General features: G+C 40.1%; 1 protein-coding gene across 3 annotated transcripts in view; it reads right to left on the minus strand.

Moving 5' to 3' along the window:
* foxj3 (forkhead box J3) overlaps positions 1–15,384 on the minus strand; it is a 96,525-nt gene that overhangs the window by 46,561 nt on the left and 34,580 nt on the right. For all 3 annotated transcript variants that reach the window (XM_042223084.1, XM_005927387.3, XM_005927385.3), the window contains exon 2: positions 8,682–9,176. In XM_042223084.1, coding sequence (XP_042079018.1) covers positions 8,682–9,002 — 321 coding nt within the window. In that variant the 5' untranslated portion in view covers positions 9,003–9,176. The remainder of the gene's footprint in view (positions 1–8,681; positions 9,177–15,384) is intronic.

Consider the following 15,384-nt stretch of genomic DNA (forward strand, 5'->3'; position numbering starts at 1 on the left):
CGCCTCACAGCAGGATCAAACTGGCTGCCGAGTGAATCACTACCCCTCCCACAGCCTGAAAAAGTCAGCGCCGGGCCAGCATGCAGCCACTTTTCCTGTCTCTACAATTAACAAGAAATCCAGTATAAGGCAAAACGCTAAAAATACTACTGCACAAACTCATCATGTATCACACTGCATGGAAGCCAAGGTGAACGTGAGACCGCAGTAGAAAAGATGCATTTCTGAAGAACGAAAAAGTAACTTTGGAATTGAGAGCGTGTATGTTACAAAAGAAACAGTATCACTTTAAATATGTATTCATACTGCTGAAAATTTAGTAAATAGCAAAGTCCTTAAAATGTAAATGCTTGCTTTACACTGTAATGATGAAAGTAGACGAAAGTATCAGAGACTCTAGCACCGAAGCAATTTTCTACTTTGAGATTTCAGGCCCTGTAAACCTAAGCTTGAGGTGAGAGATACGGGCAGGAGGCACGAATGCTCATACCTGACCGATCTTATTTAAATAAGCAACAGGAGCAAGGATTTTCTGAGCTGTGGCTAGTCACTAGTCAGAAGCAGGAATATTATCTCCAGAGTAAATAATGTCCTGGAGGACCAGTGGCTACCCAAATCGCTTCTTTAAAAAATAGTAAACTGCTCCAGGCTGCTATTATTAAGCCTCAGATCCAATGGGAAGTTGAACCTTTGATCTGTTTAGGGTACTGTGTATTTGCATTTTATAATGAGATCAAAGCAAGGTCCAGGGCCCCTGCAGAAGGCAGTTCCATGCCCCATCTCTGCACACTCAACGATTTACAGACCAAAGCTATATTTCCCTGTTAACAAGATCATGTAAGAGCTATGGACCTCAGTGAAAATGCAGTGGGAGATTCAATGTTTGTTAGGCAATCAAAGCAGCTTCCGTTCTCTTCCAACTAATTTTCTTTTCCTGTACACAGGTGTAGAAGAGAAAAATAAAATAAAAATCATGCCAGTAGCAACAATCTCTTCTTCAGTTAAAGTTCAAGAGCGAACATTTCAAGCGTTTTTTAAAACTGGTTGAGAATTGCTCCCGAATTTCTCTGGCATTTTTCACCTGGAAGAAATGCAGAGGGGAATTTACACACTTTGCCTGAAGTGAGCCTACAACGAGCCGGGAGAAGGTTTGAGATGAACATGGAGGTCAACATTTCAGCTTTTTTTTTTTTTTTTTTTTAAGAAAAAAAATAGACCCAAAAAGAAATCAAACATACTGTCACTCTGTCTATGGCTGAGCTGAGCTGAGATAGTTTCAGACAATCAAAGTGGACTTTATAGTAAGAGTCAAATTAGCTAACAAGATCGACTGTTGTTACAAAATGTAATGAAATAATCCTGAATTTGTAAATAAAAACTACAACCATATTTTCATATACATATGCAATTCTAATTTTGTACTATTAGGGACTTTTAAAATCCTCTGAGTTTAATTCTTAAACAGTAATACAGTTGCAAACATGCTTTATCATGAGTAATTTATTTTTAAACAATTTTTGTATAAAAACAAAAGAAATATCTTAATATCTACGATTAAATCTAGTCATTTTTTATTGTCAACTAGATAAAGAGTATAACTTCTCAAACTGCTTTTTTATGAAACAATATGACAAAGCAAACTCATTTAAATCAAACTCAGAAATGACTGTAAAGACAAACTACTCTAGTGGTCTTCTAAAATACTGTCCATCTACAAAGTTGATTAGGGGAATACCCTCCTCTGTCACGCAGCAGTCTCTTTCAGGTGTCTTGAAGCCACACGTCTGCAAATCATTTATGCAACATGTGCCCCACAAACAGTCGTAGTGAAAGTGAGAGAACCATGATTTGCCTTTCGTGACACGCAAGAGAGCATCTGTGCAGAGAAAGGGATGATTCGGGCATTTGTGACACACTTGTTAATTTCATTCAAATGCTAACCTCAACCTTTGAAAAAAACAAAGACTTTAACTTATGACTTGGTAGTGTATGTTCTAAAACACTGAATAAGACCACTAGGTAAATCCCAAGTCTCATCTTCACTAAGCGGCAACGACGGAGAGACAAGCATCATCTTCTGACCTTGTGGCTGAGAAATATTCCCATTTATGTTTTAATCTCAGGAGTTATCGGACCAGCTGACGTCACAGAGATTAAGCAGCACATATTTGTTATGACAAAGAAGACAAAACATAAGAGAAAATAACTTTTTAGATACATCTTTTAAATATAGTTTTCGGTAAACCTAAATGTCTTCAAGCAATATAATGGATCTTCTTTGCATGGTACAGAAGGCTGCAGAAGCTAAAGTATATGAGCTGAATCATGCACACGACTGCTTAGACAAACCTGCAAAACATGAATCAAAAATGCCTCAGAGAGCCAGAGAGGGTGTTAAGAAAATCACCAACTAATTGCTTGCTCATAGATGCCGAGCACATATTCGGCACTCTCAAGGCAGCGCTTACTTTTTTCCTTTTTTCCTTTTAGTTTTTATTTATTTATTTATTTTATTTTTTTATTGACCTTGATGAATTATCTGTTTTTATTGACAGCACTTATTGATATTTCTTAAAAGCGCAGGCTAATGGAGTTTTATTGAGATGATTAAATGAGCTGCTGGTGCCCAGATTAGCCAGGTCTCATCTCTCAGACACAGCTTGCATTATCATACAGAACAGACGCATGCGTGCGTTGAGTCCCAAATTCCTGCGACTGACATCTCCAGGGGAACAGAGGAGCGATGACTACATCCGACCTACATTCACCCCACCCCAGCATGCTTGCTTCCAACTAATTACACACACAAACATACTCAGTCACACTATAGGTGGATTCATATCATAACGGTCACAGTGCAGGGAGAATTGCAAGCATATTACAGAATTATACAATTTCAATTAGCCGTTTTGTTACTTCCAAATCTTTTGAGTATCTGCTTGGATTTTAAAGGGGGAAAAAAAAACCCTTTACAAGCGTAAAAGCTGCAAGTGACCTCCTGGTGATTGGGAGAGGAACCTTTCCCAAGGCTTTTGCACAGGCTTGGATGAAAATATCATTTGTGTGATGGGATGTGAAAATTCTCCAAGCACAAAAACATTAGAAACAAACCTAAGGCTACTGGAGCTTGTTCAAATGCCCCGGGCACGGAAACAGTTATATTGGATTTCATTCAAATGTCTTATGCAATGAGAGATTTATACATATTCCATGTGCATTATTCTTGTTGTTTAGATTCTCAGAAAATCTATGACAGGGAAAACACCTTATTAACAAGAACTGAGGAAAAAAAAAAAAAAAAAAAAAATTGTGACGCAGGCTCCAGCCTATGAGCACATCTTAAAACCGCTTTTTCAGCGTTTCCTGCGCTGTACAGCATCCTGGTTAGAGTGATGTGGTTTTTCACACTTTTAAATGTGAGGGGTATTTCTACAGTTGCAGCCCACATTTAGGCCAGAATCTGTCGATCTATGCAAACCTTTACTAAACTAGAAAGCGCCTGAAGAGCGTCAATCGTCACCAGCACTGACTAATTCAGTAACTTGCTCTCATATCGAAGACATCATTGCAGTTACGTCAAATCTATTTTAAACCCGACTCTGAAAGAAGCACTTTTTATTCCAACAACTTCAAGATAGCACACTGTGGTTTTGAGTATATTAAAAAAAAAAAAAGCTAAAATCTAACAAGTGCCCTCATATTTTTGAAAATCTAAACGTAGTAACTGAGACATAAAAATGCGAAATACTAGTCAAAAGTGAAGAGTCTTCTGAAATTTATGATTTATACACTTTTGTTTCAAATTCAAAATTCATTTTTTTAAATTACACAATACTCATGTAGCATATGAACATTTACAAATTCTACTTTTTTTGTGCACTAAAATTGCCTTTCCTAACATAAGCACAATCACTCCCACAAAGGACAATTTTGAATATAAGGTCGACTGTTTGAAGTTGCATGTTTGCTTCCCATTATCGAAATTGCAAGCTCATCTCATGGAGAACTGAATAAATTCACTCCCAAATTGGTAATAAACCGGCACTTGCAGCTAGGGATGGGTATCGTTTAGGTTTGATCTGATACCAGTACCAAACCGGTACTTTTGAAACGGTGCCGGTGCTTAAATGGTGCTCGAACAGGTGCTTAAAGAATGGAGAACACATACTTTGTCCAAAAACCTCTCATGTTTAGCTGTTTTTTTGTAAAAAGAAAACAATGTTAGCCTTTTCTGCAGCTATAGAGCATATATGGTATCACTCTTGGCTGGAAGCAGTGCTTAATCAATGGAAAAAACACTCTTGTCCAAAACCTCTCATGTTTAGCCGTTTCCCACTTTTTCTTTGGTCATTTTAGCCTTTTTGGCCAGGGTGAAGGGAGTATCTGCCATCAAACAAGAAGACAGCCGCATGTAACTACGACGGTGTTTGCTAGTTCACCTTTAGTGCATTAATGTAATAACGTGGTTAGCCTACTCAACGTAAATTACACACGAACAACATTAAGCTACTCGCCCAGAGAAGAACGGCTGCTGCTGCCATCATCATCATCCGTCATCATTTCTGCTACACTGGCAGGACTAGGGGCCACGACTCTCCTCTTCGGGTTCTTGGGTGATGTTGCTAACTCCGGGTCCGATAACAGGCACCACTCCCGCAGTAGATGTGCACAGTGTGAGGTCTCACAGCAAGCTATGAAATACTGTGCATTTCTTGGCTTTTAAAAAAAACACTATGCGTCGCCAGGTGTTTCATCAGATTTGAGGTGTTACCTCCTTTGCACAGTATCACAGTATCAGCTTAAAGCACTTGTTGCAGGCTGCTGAGTTTGCATCTTTTGCTGTGAAGTACAGCCAGACTTTTTATTCTGTAGCTCTGCTCTAAAAGAACGTATATACCTGGGCCTGCCTACTATCCTCGGAAAGGTAAAATGATTGGCTAGAATCCAAAGTGTATGACGTCTCAGGAAAAAAAGCACTGAAATAAAGCACCGAAATGTGCGCTGCTTTTCGGTCTGGTTACTACCGTTTATGTCAGAACCGATACCGGTACCCATCCCTACTTGCAGCAAGAAAAAACAAAAGTCCAGAAACACTGTTGCATCAGATCAGCTGCGTGTTATCGCTCAGTCACATTGGAGTAAAAATAAAATGTTAACCTTAGCGTACAGGGTTTGAATTGTTTTCACATTATGCGACTAACTGCAAGTAGTTGCGACAACCGACTAGCTGTCCTTAACTGAGCAACACACTCATCATCTAGGCAACCACTTTGGATCACATAGCGATTGCACTGGTTGCCTGCTGCCTGGCAACTGGTCTCCAAACAATTGTGGTCTTACTCATATCGACTTCAATTACTGTTTCTGAATTTCTCTATGAGGTACTGGCTCAACTCTGAATGCAAGCAACAGACTGTGTGTATACAACAGACTTGCAAGATGGTTAAACTGCATATGATTGCCATCTTTACTACATTCAATCGAAAACTGGCAATAGACCGATTACAGATGACTCGGTCTTATTACCGTTTGTTTGCATCTTGAGGCATTGAAGTCGTTTTAAAGACTGCAACTGACTGCAAGTACGACCAGGTTCCCATCTTGAAAGCAACCATTTCAAAGGGAATGAGATCGCATTGCACACGGTTGCAGTATTTTTAGGTTTGCTGCAGTCTCCAACCACCGTTTGTCCTAGTGTGACTCTAGCGTTATGATTTAGATTTCTGTGGTGAATCTTTGTAGAGCTTACAACGTAACCCACTTAAGCATCCGGCACTGTTACCAGCATTCATACTTTTGCACAGTGTTTTATATTTTAATCGACTTGGGGTTGTCTCCTGGTGCTTTATATGCAGAGCTAGCCACGATAGAAACTAAATGCTGGGGCTTTTCCCCCCCTCCTGGGTCCCTAACTCTTTGTTGCGGTCCATTTTTTCCCCTCCTTGGAGGTAAGCATAATTGTCCACTTCTTTGTACATTCTCTCACATCCATTCTGATGGTGTTGTCAATCTCCCTCCAGGAATTTGCTGAAATCTATGAGTCCTTATATTGAGGCTATGATTATTATTTCTTATACTGAGGTGATGATGGTTATTCTCTCACTGACAAATTCAAATTTTGCAACAGAAAAGTAGCCAGAAATGCACAGAAGGCATCAACAGTCTTGAAAAGCCCAATCTGAATAGTGAATTGTGGTTCCTTTTACAATGAGGTGCTAGTTGGGTTAGAGCGTACAGTTTCAGAGGGATTTGAGGTTAAGATATACCCAAGATGTAGATTTAACACAGAAGAATAAATCTTCCGTTTGGCATGTTGAATTTGTACCCTTTAAAAAAATAAATAAATAAAAATAAAACAATTCGTGGAAAAAATTAGTTATCAATACACTGATGCCAATTCATTACATTTTAATAGAAAATGAATTAAACAGATCTTCAAATTATTTAAGCAGGGTCACTACTCTATGACTGTTTATGGCAGCGGTTATGAAATGAATGAGGGTAAAGTGAAGGCAAAAACACCCAACTTGAAGAGAAGAAGATGAAAATCAGAGGGGTGTAATTTTTGACCACTGGTGAAACCAAATCAGAGTTAATCATATTTGTTGCCAGATTAGTGTGATTAGATAATAACAATACACATGCTGACACCACGCTGCAACAAATAAACACCTAAAGACCACATGTAGGGATATTTTTTTCTTTAAAAATTAAAGCAATGGTGGGTGCTTGCCTTGTACTGTATTGCAGAGTGTCTGCATCATGATAAGCATCATCATAGCAGACAGCATATCACGACAGCGTCATTACAAGTTTCCACTATACCCCTCATCTAAACCATTAATATGATACACAGTTTGAAGTTTTGAAATAAATTAAACATTGGTATCAGCTACAAATGAAGCCACATACACATCCTTAATGCTACTTCTACTTATTTAGAGTGTAGGCTTTTTGCAACAAGTTTACATAACATCCTGTTCTTACTGACTGTTGGAAAAAGCCAAGCTTCACAACATAAGAACCAAAAGACACATTAGCAGCAAAACACTTGGGTAATTTAATATAATTTCTTCTTTTCTGCTGTAACTACAGTGGAACTGTAACTCAGTGGGAAGACCAAAGCGTCAACCCTGCCAGCAGCATCAGTTTGATTCCCACTGAGGCCACCCACTCTAAAATGTATAAAAAGTGTGTGTATTCACAGTGCTTGGGATAAGTGTCAACTACATGCTATGTCTTATCTACAGTTATTTTAGTTGGGCTAGTCTGTCACACCCTCACATTTCTGAGCAGTAAAGTCTGTGGATATGTAGGAGTTCACCAAGTCCACTACAACCCACCTAAATTATCATCTACTCATGGCTGCTCTGAATAAGAAAGTAGCATTTAAAGTATCTCAGTAGGTACAGTCTATCCAATGATTGCAACATGTTCTGCAACTGGATTTCCTCACAATCCAAAAACAAAGGCGGTGAAAAACGCTCCTCTAGCCTTATACCAGCGTCTGGCGAAAAATCATTTGGCAATGAATTTAACATTTCATTGCACACGGAGGTAGGTGGTATACAAAATGCAGAGCTGGAAATGCCTGTAACTCAATGCAGGAACACATGCAGTCTGACGGCACATATGCTGCTGTGTTACTGACAACTAAATAAGGGATGATGAAGGTAAAAGAGGAAACAAAGGCTGCAAAATAAAACAATTCATTTCCTTACAAAAGGGGCCTTGCCACAAAAGCTAAAATCAATCCATTTATAATAACACATGCTTTCTCATCTCCCCCTCACACACACACACCTCAGTGCAGCCTGTACACATGCCAGATCTTGTCGCCCCAGGAAATGGGCTTCATACATCTTGTCTGACTGCAATAAAGCAGTGCCTAAGATTCTATTTCCAATAAACGTCGACTGATTGGAAAACTCATTCTAATATCAATTTCCATCTGGGCCCTTTAAAAGGCAATCAGCATAGCTTCATCTCGGTATATCATGGGCTCCTTGAGATGATGACACAGCACTGGCTCTCTCCTTCTGCATAATGGCCTTCTCCTATCAAGGCATCTGCAATGAATAATACCACCCATGAATGGGCTATTTAGTCTGTGTTCGCACAGATAGGGGCCACTTCCCTGAATATTAATCCAGGGTTTTACACTTCATATGGTTCTCTCAGGGCTGCACCATTTTTCATTCGGAGGACTGAGGCACTTAGTGTGATTTGGCACACTCATAGTTTCTCTCCAAGCTTTCTCAGAAGTGACAATGGTGATTACCAACAGAATTTCACTTTGTTTAGGACATCCAGATCCCACCAAACTACAATTTAAGTCAAAGAATTTCTTCGACGAATGTTGTCAGCAGCTCATCTCAAAAACGTAAGGTCAAAGGAGAATCTAACCAAACGCACAGCCAAATGAATTTTAAAAGAGCAACAACGATAATATTCAATATTCTGGATATCAGATGTCTGTTAAAGGATAACCTTGGTGGTTTTTCTAAATGTAATAATGTACAGGTCTGAACAGCTCGTTTTGCCTTAGCATTTGCTTTTCAAAAAAATAGAAAACAAATAAAACATGGCAGTCAAAGCATGAAAAGCCCAACTAAATGCAAAATTATTATTGCATTTCCTCATCTCCATAGAATTAATAGTCAAGATTTCTTTTTCCTCACCTTCCAGCCACTGCCCGCCTCCCTGTAGTAGGGAAAGTTATCACAGATCCACTGGTAGATCTCGCTCAGTGTCATCTTCTTCTTTGGCGAGCTGTTGATAGCAAACGTGATAAGGCTGGCGTAGCTGTAGGGCGGCTTGCCATCCTTGTGCTGCTGCACCTCCTCCTGGTCCAGCGTGGTGTTGGGATCGAGCAGGGCGCTCTTCTTTCCCATGCCGGGCCCGTGGGCATTCTGGGCATCAGCCTTGCGAATGGCCGCCTGCATGGTTAGCTGAGGGAGCCAATCCATGGAGGTCAGGCTGCTTTCCAGCTCCGACGTCATGGTGACGACCGGCTGGACAAAAGGGGGTGGGGAAAATGTGAAGGTGTTGGTGGTAGCTGTTGGTGTTGGTGACTGATGGAGAGCAGACCAGGTGTGGAATAACAAAGGCGAGTGGGGAATGAAGTTAAGGCTCCCTCAGCTCAGGACATCAGCATACCATCTTCTGGAGATCAGCTGTAGAGAAACAGCAAAGAGACATGCTTAAATAAGTCAACCAGCCTGTGTGATAAGGAGAAATTAAACGTTGGGAATGTAGAGAAGGAAACCGCTCCAATATCAAAAACCAGGCGTGTTTATAAAGCATGCTTATATTTGCTGTGCAGTAGATCACAAGCCAACCACTTTCTCCACCACTTGCTGCTCTGAAAGCTGACTCATAGCTGGGACTCCATCTGCACAGAGAGAGTAAATGCCAGGCAATTGTTTTCACAACTGCCAGCCAAATGGGGGAACGGCTCAGGAGGAATTCCGACTCTCTTGAGGGTAGTAAACCCCCTCTCTGTTCTTCCCTGCCTGCCTCCTTCCCCACCACCCCTTCCCCCTCAAATCGACCCTCTGCTGTAAACAAGCCAGCTAGTGTCATCTTGCAAACTGTCCTCGGCACCGCGCGTTTCGCCGCCCGTAACAGCCTGTCTCGCTGTCCCTCTCGGCACACTGCCCTCTGCGTCTTAAAATAGGGGGGCAGAGAAAAGCCTAAAGTTACCAAGATAGGTTAAAGGACGTACGTGTGTGTGTGCGAGAGAGAGCGCGAGAGAGAGAGAGAGAGAGCGAGAGAGAGAGAGAGAGCGAGAGAGAGAGCGAGAGAGAGAGCGAATGAAAATGCAATCAGGCTGAGGGGAGAATGAGGAGTCCTCACCGAGTTGTGGGATTTTTCTCTTGACTAAGCACACTCACACAAGTGTGTTTGTTAGTGTGAGAGAGCATGTGAGAGTTTGAGTGCATGTCAGGCTGGAAATAACACAGTCTTGACAACACTTAACAGGTCAAATATCTTTCAAAAATAGTGTTTGTGTACCCTTGTGATGCCACTGAACCAGATTTTTCAAACTTTTTAAGCACATTTGAGAATGAGTATTTTTGCTAAATACAACTAATAAATTTTACTTGTTATACTAATAATTATTTTTATTAAAACATGCTACAAAAAAGGAACCTCGGTTTGTCTGAATGCAGTTTTACAAGTATTAAAAATATCTACTCCATTACTGACATCGAACTTTTAAAATCTCAGATTTGTTTTATATCCGTTTACTTAATGAGCAAGTCAAAAAACATGGCAAGACAGACACAAAAAACATAATTTATATGCTGCTCTGCTTACCATCTGAAATGCATCAGGAAGAGTACGAAATTCCCAAATTGGCCGGCAGTTTGTGAGAAGCAGTATATGGCTGTCCCTTTCAATTGATCTCTCACAGTAGGGGTTAGCTAGTGCCCAGCAGCCAATTCAATATCTGCTATCAGTGCAGACAGGCAGAGCAGATGATGAAGGCATTTCCACACATCCAAACAGAATTCGGAGAAAGGAAAAACCAAAACCGGCTGCGGGAGATCATTAATGGATTGGCGCAGTGGTCTTAAATCTTCCCTTAGTATAATCAGGGTCAGGTTTCATCAGCCGCTGTTAAGTTTCTAATCCAAGTTTTTCTGAACAAAATGCATTAAAATATTTTATTCATTCCATTTCCTGCCTGCTATTAAACTGATATAATTCCTATAAAGGATGCTCCGAGTATCAAAAACTCCCATTTTCAGGGCTAAGAAAGATGGATCTGACAGAGAAAAGTAGCTATGGTTACCTTGAATTTATGCCAGAATGTTTCAAAAACTACTTTTATGTTTGAGCCCCCCCCCATACACACGCTATGTGTACCCAAACTCTGGGCGTTTGTAACATACAGAGCATGAAGGAAAACATAGAAACACTTTCTGCTGGAAAATGAAAAGTTTAGAAAGATGTTTTGATACTTGATTCCCTCCTTGATATTGTTACCTCGAGAATCTGTGGTAATGGATCAAAATCAAGCTGTTCAGACAAGCCTTATGAAACTCAAACATATTTTGAATCTGTTGTTTTTATTCTTCATTAGCACTTACATCATGGCTGTTCACGGACAACACAGGAGAACTGAAACTTCTCCCCCATCCTCTGCAGTCATGAGCAGACTGATAAATGAAGAGGCTTGCTGACTGACTATACTGACAGGTGAGTCAGACTAATGGTGAATAACTCTTCCTCATCATACAAATAAATACAAGGCATCTCCACCCTGTAACTGAACTGAAGGTGACTCACAGGGCTGCTGACAGTAATTTTCCCTCTATGAGTAGAAGCCCACTGAAATACAAAACTAATTAGATTTTAAAATTAATCTACACATTATACACCGTACAGGCCTCCGGTACAGATTTTACATCAGTGTCGTGCAGTCTCTGAAAGTGCAGCCAGTACAGCGTCCATTTTGAGATACTATGTGGTACTCTTAAACTGATCTCAGTTCAGTCAATAGCCCATTTAATTGATGTTCACACTGTTAAGTAGGGTTGCAACTATTATTTTAATCAATCAATCTGCGGAGCATTTCCTCGACTGATTAACTGCTGGGCCAGCACACTTAGCTTTAATCTTGTGTCATGCTTTTGTCCTATCACAGATGTTCTGAAAAAGGCACAAAGCACACATGAATGACAAGGTATAACTATAATATCCGACAATTTGTCTTATAAAAATTTTTTAAGTAATTAATTTCTCACTGTTTTATTGTTGATCCACTATTTGACTAACTGTTTAGAGCTTGTTCAACACAAATAATCAAGATTTAATATGAAATACTTTGCCTACATTAAAAGAAACTAACCCCAGGTTACAGTCTGTCACTTAGTTTAGACTGTCAGAACATGCCCAAGCGACAGTATTGTTTGGCCTTTGATTTGAGTCTGTTGCTATGCAACATGCTGACGTCACAATACGTCACTGAAAGTTTTGTTGGTTTCAACTTGTTGTTACTGATGTGAAATTACGATACAATGCTGTCATAAGGTCCTGTAGGTGCATAAATGCTACAAATAGGTCCTTTTAGCCCATTTCTAAGTAGTTGCAAGATAACATGGCCATGTCTTAATATTCAATATAGATAAGAACCTTCAGGGGACCAAGACAGAGTAAAACACACACTGAAGTCAACTACAAAATAAAAGTTGACAAAATGTCAGGCAATAAGCCATGCTTATACATCAGTGTTTTTGTACAAGTATTTCTACAAGTCTGCCCCTCCTGCATTATTAAATACAGCATGTTGCCATCAGAAAAGCAGAAGAGAGTTAAAAGAAAAGAGAAAAAAGAGAGAGACTTATGTGTAACTGATAAACTTGCAGCATGATGCATCATTGCAATGAAAATGTTTTCACAAAATACTGAGCATAAAGGGGGCATGCAAGGAGGAAGCAGGCTGAGCCTTCTGTTGGCCAGCAGAGGTGAGGTGACTGAGACAAGGGTTGATGAAAAGTGCTCCGCCCGATACATGGAGACACATGCCATTTGACCCTCCACGCTAATGATCCAGCTGCTACATAATCTGCAGGGCCAAGATGGTGACTTAATTAGAAAACCTTGTGCTGTGGCAGGAATGATGAAGCGCAACACAAGGAGGCAGTAAGACGGCCTCCCAGCTGCCTTCATTATCCAAGCAGTGGGACAGTCAATGCAGGGATGTGCCCGAGCCCACTGCTGCATCACAGAGGGCTGTCTGATTACATACACCAACAGATTTGGGGGTGGGCAGAGGAGGCGGGGAAGACGAGAAAAGCCAGAGGACATGGAACGGTGGGGGTGGGCTTGAAGGGCACAACCTAGATGACATCAGGCCTGGTACAGAGCAGAAAGTGGAAATGGTCTGCATCCAAGGGGTCTTTGAGTTCAGGCTATATCATTAGGAGCCAAAGGGAAAAGGCTGCAATGCCACACACATGGAGACACTTTGATCTAGCTGTAGGAAAATGAGGTTCCGTCACTGTCATCGCCAACAAAAAAAAAGAAAAAAGAAAAACATCTTTCTCCCTCTCTCCACTTTAATTTGTTTTTAGAATGGAGTGCCAAGAGTATTTTTTGAGTGCTGAGAGGGAGAAATGGACAGTCAAATCTATTCTCTATTCAAGACTCAACATTTCTTTATCCTCCAGGGATTAATGGCAGATTTAGTTCTGAATGAAAAAATGAAGGCGTATTTGAAACATCTTAATTTACCAACTTCTTGACAGGACTTATCAACAGTCCTGCTGCCAGCAGAGCACTGACAGCAAATCAGTGATTGTGTTTGGTGTCTCAGCTACTAAGTTTGAAGTGGCTCAATCAAACTGACAGCATGGCTATAATACATATGCCAAGATATCTTTTATTCAAGAATCCCCAACGAGGCAACAAGCTGAGTAACGACCAGGGATTACTCAACGTAACACAGATTACGTCAACTCGTGTTAGGCAAGCATGTACCGAGCCACCAGTCAGCAACTGCGTCATAAAATCAGTGCTGTACTCCCGTCACCACTATTGCAAAATTCATGCCTGCACTTAGCAAGCACTTAAAATTTTAGTACCCCCACAACAATGCATGGCCCAGAGAGAAATTAATATTTCAGCTGTGATATTAATACTGTGTATGACACTTAAATGACTTCAAACATTTTTTACAGTGACAGTAAACATGTCTTTAATTGCAATTTAGAAAGCGAGGAGGGTTGATGAATGGGTGAATGTCTGCATGAAGTATACTAACATCATTACAGGCGTGTACGTACAGAGTGTTTCCTGGGATGGCTAAACAATGTCTGGAACCTTCTTCTGTGACATCGGAGGTAGGGATACACTGTATCTTTCCAAAATAGACAGTTTCATACTTAACCACGTTATGCAGCAAATGGTCGGATGCGAGGGTATGAAAATATGCAATCTTTGAACTCTGAACCACAATCACATCTCACTGCAGCCTTCTGAAAGACTTCCAAACAGCAGTGTTTAAGATGTGGTATGACCCAATCGGCGTAGATTATTACTGGATCGTGAAGAATAAAACCTCCAAATGTTCGGGTGTGTTTCCAGTTCACTCTTTACTTTGGCACTTACACAGCTGCTTTTAACTAGGTATTAATTACCATAGCTCCTTATGGCTAATTAGCATAAGCTACATGAGCACATGGCTGATTTGCATCAGATAACATCTAAACATTACAAGAGCCATTTCGAAACAGCCATTCCTGAACCTATACTTACACAAAAGCATTTACAACCACCACAAAATGAGCGCTCCGTTTAAAAAAAAACAAACAAACAAAAAAACTTAACTGTGCATTACAGCTCAGAGCTTGGCTAACTACACAGTAAGCTTCAGTGAAACGACAAAACTAAATCTTGGTTATTTTATTGCATTTATATTTAAGCTTTACACAGTGCCTCGTCTCTAACATGTTATTTATTAATAATGCAATGGGAGGTCATAGCAGTAGCAACAGGCTTGGGTTGTGGGGTATCAGCAGTGGAAATCTGCATGGCAGCTTTGGCTTGTCCAATTTCATCCAACAGCTCTTAACCAGCCTATTAAATAGTCTTACTTACATAAAGCTAATAATTATATTCATACAATATGTCAATACATATGACACAAGAGGGGACCTTGAGCAACCATCTCTATGTGACAATTCTGCCTAACATTTGTGACCTATACTCTAGCTTAACAGTTCTGAACCTGGGACTGCATGCACAATACAAAAGTTCAATCTGTGTCCAGTATCCAGCTTTAATAGCAATTACAGCCTCAGTTTCAAACAACTGGCAAACATATACTAATGATTCCTGAAAGACGAGCATGGAATTCAAACTGTTGCAATATACTGTCTCTTTCCCTCAAAATAAATTCTCGAGCTGACCACTGTTGTGATTTGGCACTATATAAATACAGCTGAAGTAATGTTTTTAGAAAAACTACCCACAAAATATCCTATAAAAAGGTCACTCTGCCCTTGTCACACATTGCCTCAGTGCCAATGAATGAAACTAACAGGCAGGACATTCACCAAAAAGGGAACTAGTAACTGAAGCAGAAGTACTGCATGCACACGAAAGGGAAGTAGGCAGAACAAAACGTGAATTAAATAGGTTTTACTATTTGAATTACAGTTTTTTTTCCTGACCAGAGAGAAAAGCAAAAAAAACAACAAACAAACAAAAAAAACAAACAAAAAAAAAAAAAAAACAAAAAACAAGAAATTAAGAATCAGCCAAAGAAAGCAACAAATAAAGAACTGACATGCACCCCATAGCCAATGCAAATCAAAAATAACTGCACTAACTGAAACAGCAAGCAGGTTTGTCATCTGTCATTTCTCTCTT

The sequence above is a fragment of the Haplochromis burtoni genome, unplaced genomic scaffold (genome assembly GCF_018398535.1).
Source record: "Haplochromis burtoni strain Fernald_Lab_line unplaced genomic scaffold, NCSU_Asbu1 Contig_100, whole genome shotgun sequence".
Taxonomy (NCBI): domain Eukaryota; kingdom Metazoa; phylum Chordata; class Actinopteri; order Cichliformes; family Cichlidae; genus Haplochromis; species Haplochromis burtoni.